At 34.7% G+C, this 7,956-nt stretch overlaps 1 protein-coding gene across 1 annotated transcript; it reads right to left on the bottom strand.

The window, feature by feature from the left end:
* Window positions 1-5,915: 5,915 nt before the first annotated feature.
* LOC127128904 (NDR1/HIN1-like protein 2) lies at window positions 5,916-6,738 on the bottom strand. Its single transcript, XM_051058265.1, has one exon. It carries the CDS (start codon window positions 6,708-6,710, stop codon window positions 6,051-6,053), a length of 660 nt encoding a protein of 219 aa, XP_050914222.1. The 5' UTR covers window positions 6,711-6,738; the 3' UTR covers window positions 5,916-6,050.
* Window positions 6,739-7,956: the final 1,218 nt, after the last annotated feature.

Raw genomic sequence — 7,956 nt, 5'->3', positions numbered from 1 at the left:
CATGAAGATTTGATATCCCCAAGTATCGAACCCACTCCACTAAAGACAATGAGACTACTCTCTTTCCACTAGACCACTTATGGTCATTTGCTATCTTAATACTAATTTGAATAAGTAAATCAGAATAGATTAAAATTAAAATTAAAAATAAAACTAAACTAAAATAGTCTGTTGGACTACCAATTAACAGTGGAAGAATCCAAGAAAAATTAACCCTAGCCGCCTGGCTGTTGGGTTTCCAAAGGATTATGGATTGGGAAAGCAAAAAGCAATACACTAATATACACCATTTAATAAAAAACGAAGGAATACTAAACGTTAATATGGTTTAAATGTTTGTGTTCTTTTTTAAAAAAAAATAAATGAGAAAATGTGAGGTACAGTAACAGAAACGAGAAATCCCTCATCGTTCTCACTCTTCAATCTCGTCCTCTCTCCTCTCCATCGCTCACCTCTCTTTCTCGCTCGCCATCTCTCATCATCTCCCAAACTCGCTCGCCCTCAACCTCACGATACTACTCTCATCATCTCCCAAACTCGCTCACCCTCAACTCTCATCATCTCTCAAAATCTAAGCACGAAAAATGAACCATGGTCTTCCAAAAAGAAAATCAAACAAAGCTCACCTTCGGCGGTGATTTCCACGAACTCCCACGGAAGCTTCTCAGTTGGGAATATTGATTTTCTTGCTACGACTCCCTTCTCCTCTTCTGGATTTCTTCCGTTTTAGGAATAGGTTTTTGTTTTTCGAATTCGGGTTTCCGCCTGTGGCCGCTTGAAATTTAGGGTTTTTTAGTCTCTTGTTCGCCTTCTTGATTTTTCGTCCACCCTCTCCGTCCTCACCTCTCACCTTTTATATCCAACAAATTAGGGTTTTGGGTTGGCGTATTGTAGATTGAAACAGGTATCTGCCAAATCCTTTCGGTGCTCAGAATTTTGGTCTTCCTCTTTGATGCTTGGATTTGGAAAAGGTAACCTGAACCTATGCTTTTTTCTTCTACTTTGTCTCAATTCCATTTTGGGATATTTTTGAATTTTTGCTTTGGCTAATTTACCTTACTTTTTTACTGCAGTGAAGATTGGTTACAAGTGGACATATTGAAGAAGCTGAGAATTGATGAAGGTTCCCTCGCGTTTCCAGTTATCAATTGCAAACTTTGGATGTCAAGGATGTAAATTGCTCTTGATATTTCGCATGGAATAAAGTATCTTTATGAAGGAATTGTTGGGTTTGCAACCGACTTGGAATTTCTCATATCTGGCTTTGGTTTACAACAAGGCAGGTTTTGTGTATACTTGCTGCAAGCATTTAATGTAAGTTCTTGATGAATTTGGACATAGTTTCCAAGATTACAATTCAACTCTATATCAAAATGCAGAGTCTTCACGCAATCTAAGTCTGGTTTTGCAGATAAGAAGTTTTCCACAATCAACGTCCATGTTGCAGATCAAGGAAGCCATGGACATGTCTTCTTCACTCAAGTTCTTGCACTTAAATCTCTCTGTTGTCAAGAGAATTGAACTTTTTCCTGCCTTTGAAGATAGATGAAGACGGAAACAAGTATACACAGCAGTATCCACAAAAAGTTGGCAAGCAGATTCATTGGTATCTCTTGCTACAAACAACTTTTCCTAACTTTTATCTTCCCCCTTTGCATTTAGAATTCTTGAGCATACTTTGCTTCTTTTCAGGATCTCCTCTCTATGTTTGCTTGATATAAGGCATGTTATCGGCGGGCTAACATTCTGAGTTAGTCGCCGTATATGTCAGTTCAATCTGGGATGCAGTCCTTTCTACAGCCAACCACCAGTCCTCATATTCATTGTCAATTACCTCCTTGGTGCTTAACTCTGTTGCAGTTTGCTTACTCTCTACATCCTCAACTACTTTTATGGCTTCTAGCCACCAAGAATCATTGGAGTTGTCCTCAACAGTGTCTTCATATTGTAGAAAATTGGGTTTGGATGCAGCTACGAAGCGCATTGGATGGAGGGGCTGTTTTGGAATTGAAGCTTGTAGGTCACATGTGGAATTTTGCTTATGTTGCAATGGGTTAATGTATGGTTTATGTAGATATGTATGTTGCAATTTGGTTCATGGTTATGTAATGACCTAGATATGAATGTATGGTTGGATATGATTTTGAATGTATGGTATTAATGAATGAATGAAAATTTGGTTGAAACTTGATTTGATTTGAATTTGGTTAAATGGTATGTAATTTTGAAATATGATGAATTTGTGATTGTAATTTGAACTTGGTTGAAGTGTTTGTAAAAATGTAATAAAAATGGTTGTAACTTGGTTTATGGAAATGGATATTTGGTTATAAAAATGGATATGGGTTTTAGAAATAATCCAAGACTAATCTAAATGTCAATTTAAAAATAAAAAAAACCAATAAAACCAATTAAAATCAAATTAATCTATAATTTGTTAAAATTACTTTGATATCAATTCTAACATTTATTTGAAAATCAAGATCAATTAGAGTTTGAATCATTAGCAAAAAAACAACTAAGATTAAATTGAAATTTGGAATTAGACTTAATTTGAAATTAAAATCAAATTGAAAATTAAAAAGTCAAATAATTAGAATCCATTTTGTAATCAAAAGCACCATGATCGAAAAAACCTAGATAATGACTGATGTTTATCAAAATAGAGACAATATGGATTTGGGAATGGACGGTTGACTTTGGTCAACTAATTGACCAGAAAGTCAACGATTGACCTCAGACGTGAATTTGTGTTTATACTAAACTGAATGCATGATGCATAGTGGATGAATGCAGAGGGACCTAAAATCGGGGTATGACAGTGATCATAAAAACTTAAAGACATATTGCAGAACCAAAATCCTGTTCTAATAGTTTATGCAAAACCTCTACGATTATCTCGTGGTTATGATTCTGATTTTACTATGTTAATGATGAATGTTTGTGTAAATATGTGTTGAAATTGTATTATTGATGTTCATATGAGCATGTAATGGTTTGATGAATAAACATGAATGATTAGTGTTATATATGTTGGAATTTCATTCCTTTTAATGTGATATTTGTTGTTTAATCGTGTGTAACGAATTCTGGATTTGGTACTAATATGAAATTGAAGAAAATTGAGATTTGCGTGTGTTTTTTATGGTAAAACCCAGAAATCGCGTTCTGCACCGATGACGAGAGTCACTTGTGTGACGGTCTAACCGTCATCACAACATGGAAGAAGACGCCAGGCTATCAGCGATGACAGCCGTCATCCATATGACGGTCTAACCGTCAACAGCTAATGACGGGCATAATTTCCCTCAGTCCGTCAACGATGACGGGTAACACACACAAAGGGGGGACGACCGTCATGGTCGTGACATGCCAACCGTCAACCTTATGTTGACCTAATTTGAATGTTTCACTCAATTTTTCCTAAGTGATCATTATTGAGAAAAAAAGTTATTCCTGTTTATGATCAATTTAATTAATAGATACCTCGTGAGTAGGAGATGTTGAATATTTATGGCTTAGGTTCAAGTTGAACCAATGTTTAGCCCTAACCGGGAGTGTTGATATGTTTAGATTCAAGACGAACTGATGTTTATCCCTAATCGGAAATGTTGATATGTTTAGGTTCACAATGACCAATGTTAGCCTTATCAAGCAGTGTTAATATTTGATGTATGAGGTTTGGATAGAGAATTTCATTTATTTGTGACATCATGCATCATATATATCAGAGTTAGCTTAGGACTTCGGTCTAGTGTTTTAGAACTTCGGTCCAGTGTTTAAGACTTGGGTCCAGTGTTTAGGACTTTGGTCTAGTATTTAGGATCACTGAATAACGTACCTCTGATACTCAGTTATTGGTACAACATGCTTGGGAGAAGAGGAAATAAGAATTACATAATTATTATTGTCTATGTTGCAAATTGTATATCTTTGTTTATCATAAATAAAGTTGTGTACTATCCTTGTTTTTGCTACACCATTTAATTTATGGAATGTCTTCTCACCCCTTCTTGTTTCCACCTTTTTACCTATGTACTTTATGTAGATAATCTCAAGGTTGAGTATGAGGAGTGATAGTTTTTGTTTTGTGGAGGATGACATAGTTGACATCTTCAGTTTGTTTTGTTTTTGTTTTATGTTTTCGTCAAACCTTTACCGACTATTAGTATTATTCCGAAATTTTCTCTGATATTGTAACATCGGGTTAAGAATACTTTGCTATGTATTGTGATTTATTTTTAAATTAAATTATTATGCTATTTTTTAATTTAAATTTCACTTTTGGAATATAAGTTAAATGTTTTGTCAATGTAACACCCTTATTTCATCTTAATATTTTCCGCAATGTTTTTTTAAATTATTTTTGGGGTTTAGGGTGTTACACTCCTCATGGATGAAGTACGATATACAAATACATCAAATTTTTTGATAGAGTGTCCCATCTTTATGACACCAGTTCCAGAAGGAGATCCCCCTAGGTCAACTCATCAAGAGTTACTAAAAGAGGAACAAGTAAGGGTGGACTATGTTGTGGATGTATTTCCTATTTGTCACCATATTGTTGCACTTAGAAGATATTCCATCTTTGGGGATACTTTCAGGAAGACACTCTTTAGAGGGTCACTTTGGAGATGATATTATCAGAGACAAGATTTGCACTGCAATATATGAGGTAGAGGAGGAACATGGACATTCGATATACTCGGTAGTTATATTTTAATTTGTATTTTAGTGTAAACATTTTGAATGACTGTGTTATGAATTATTAGAGTTATGAAAATGATTGATATGTGAATGATTTATGCAAATGAGCGATGTGTGAATGACTTATGAAAGTTCACTCTTTGTTAGAAATAACATTTGGTTTATAAATGACTCATGATTTATGTTATCCAAAGTTGTCACTTGCCATTGTAACTTATACCGACGTTTGTACCAGAAGTGTATCTGAATATTGGAATCCAAACTCACCCTTATATTATCAAACACACAAGTAAATTGGCCAAAGATAGTGTCCTAGGGGTTTATTTGGAGATTGAAATTTGGATTCACCCCTCTATTACCAAATTTACCAGGAAGTATGCCAAAGGTAGTGTCCCTTGGGTGCATCCAGAAATTTGGAATCCGAATTTACCTAATGCATACATATATAATACACATTCAATATATTCTTAGATTGTTGTATTTTAGGCGTATCTAGATTTCAATAGACCATGTGAAAGAGTAATTTCGGATTTCCATAGTGTTTGAGAGTAGTGTAAGGAATGTAGTGAACAAATATATAAATACATCGGTGAAAAATTTAAAAATATAGTTGTATTTTTAAAATACTAATACCTCAAGAAAAAAAAAATCTTGTAAGTACAAATCAATAGGACATCGCGAGTAAAATTATGACCACTAAATTACTTGATCAAAACCAAATAAAAATTTAGACTTACAAATCAAATTTTACATGTTGCTTTATACAATATTTTGTGTAGGCGCAAAATAAACTTTATGCAATTTCAGTTGTATAGTAAATAGAAGAAACTAAAAAAGGCATTAGGCAATGAGGAGAGAGTTGATAAGTGCAGAGATATAATCTCGAGGAGTTGAAGATCATAAAATTAAAAGGTATAAGTCATGGATTAACTAAACCAAAAATTGGACACTTTATTTTATAATCCCAACATCATTCTGGCAAGTATAATAATAATTGAATAAAAGAACAATAGTTGTGTCAATAACTTGAAGATTAAAGAAGGCCTCAATGTTCATATAGAATTCAAACAAAACAACATTTCTTATTACAGCACTGCTAGATGCATCGAATAACAAAACTGAAATCAAATAAAACACAGCAAAACGTGATAACTATTCCATAACAGGCTCAAATTACCAAATCATAATTCCAAACTAAACAAATCCTAACAGTCATATACACACATATAGCACTTTATATACTAGCGCCACCATGTGATTTTATACAAGTTTATCATCTGAAAACTAAACAAACCCTAGATCAAATAACCAAAACTAAGCAAATCTTTAAATGCTACAAAGGATTATCGATTAACAAAGAAAGGACCAGTTCTGCATCTTCTAACCTGAAAAGAAGGTGCTGCTGCTGATGAGTTACCATTAGAAATCAAAGAAAGACTCAATCGACGACATTTCACAATTGGTGGTTCGAAGGGCCAACTCTTGTGAATTCCAAACTTATACGTCATTGAAAAATCCAAATCGATAGCCAAGTCATTATAGATCCCTACACGCGTCTCTTGGCTGTACTCGAAAAGTTGTTTAGGCTTGAGTATGATCACACCCTTCCCTTCAAACCCTACATGCAGAAAAGTGGTATTCTTGGGGCCTTGATCAAAAGATGAAAGATTCACCCTAGCAAACTCATTATCTTTGTACCATGCAATTGCGGTGACCCTCATGTAGTGTATTTCAACGTTCTTGTTGGGATTTCTTGATGTGATGTTGGCTTCTAGTTTGTAATCCAAAGTGTTGGTTGTGAGGTTGAACTTTGTGAGAGATGCCTGAGTTACGTGGAACTTGACATTAGAGGGGGCAAATGTGATGACTGCGCAGAAGATGATCCAGGAAGACGTTGAAAGCGCAAAAATTGTGAGGAATGTGAGCTTGATTTGCTCGAAATAGGGCCCACAAAGGAGGTTCAGTATGAAATGATAGATAACATTACTGCAATTGATGGCCATGGTGATGTCTTACTTTGATTTGAGTAACTCTTCCAAATAGGATGATATATATAATAGTTGGTTAGAGTTTGTTATTAGGTAGTTAGTTGGTTAGTTAGTTAGGTAGTTAGTTAGTTTTTAAATTTCTCACAAACTCTAGAGTCTGTTACATATTTATAAAAATTGCAAAAACCACCTTTGTTGATTGTGTACATTTGTAGTAATTTTAATATTGATGCATGTTCAAGGTATTTGCTAGAATTACATTATTGGTTTAAAGAGTATATATGAGTAAATTCTGTATTTGTTTTACTGTTTAATTATGCAGTAAATTCTATAGTTGTTAATAGTTAGCTGCCTAATCTGTTAGAAGTACAGTTGCAAGTTAGTTATGCTATATAACCAACTCTATAAACCTGAGTTTTAATATTTTACACATTTTCAGATTCATTCTAAGCCTCCATGAACCTGAGAATTAAGAAAGTTAACACATTAACGTATTAGGGTACACTTTTATAACCAAATAGTTATAAAATATTCTTGAAGATTCCAAAGGAAAGTGATGTCAGGGAGAGCTACGGAGGTGAAGGAAGATCGAGGGGGAAAAGATATTGTATGGAGGACCAAGCATGTAATGGCTCACAAATTCGTTGGAAGTTCGCATGGAGCTAACAAAAGAACTTACGTAGAAGTTACGAGATTTAGAGACTCCTCCGGAACAAACCACAGAGCTAAAGAACCATCCTCTAAGTAGACAATCAATCAGCTGAGGTTCAAGGTAGAAGGAGGTGAGTTGGAAAGGTTTGAGAAAGCTTGTGTAGGGATTGTGGATTATTCTGGGTTAGCTTATGATATTCAAGATATCTTTCACACGAAGGGTTATTTCTCAATCAAAGTTACGCCATTAGGCTCAAATATGTGTTTGTTGGAGGAAGTTGAGGAAAGGGAACTGAATGTGTTTATCGAGGAATCCATAGATTAGCTTAGTTAGTGGTTCAAGGAGATTCGTGCTTGGAAATCAAATGATGTAGATGCTAACTTGGATCAAATGCTACGGCATCCCATGCCATGCATGGATTCTAAGTTTTTTGAATTTTTAGCCAAGACGGTAGGCCACTACATTTGTAGGGATGATAGTACGTCGAGATAATATGGATGTTGCTAACTTCTTGATCAGAATCAGGTGTGTAATGATGATTAATGAAGTGCTTAGGGTACGATAATCTTTGAATCAAGATGGTAAAAGGTGTTTATAGTCCTGGGACAA

Source organism: Lathyrus oleraceus, chromosome 3 (genome assembly GCF_024323335.1).
Source record: "Lathyrus oleraceus cultivar Zhongwan6 chromosome 3, CAAS_Psat_ZW6_1.0, whole genome shotgun sequence".
NCBI classification, from domain to species: Eukaryota; Viridiplantae; Streptophyta; class Magnoliopsida; order Fabales; family Fabaceae; genus Lathyrus; species Lathyrus oleraceus.
This window is presented reverse-complemented; position numbering and strand designations above follow the sequence as displayed.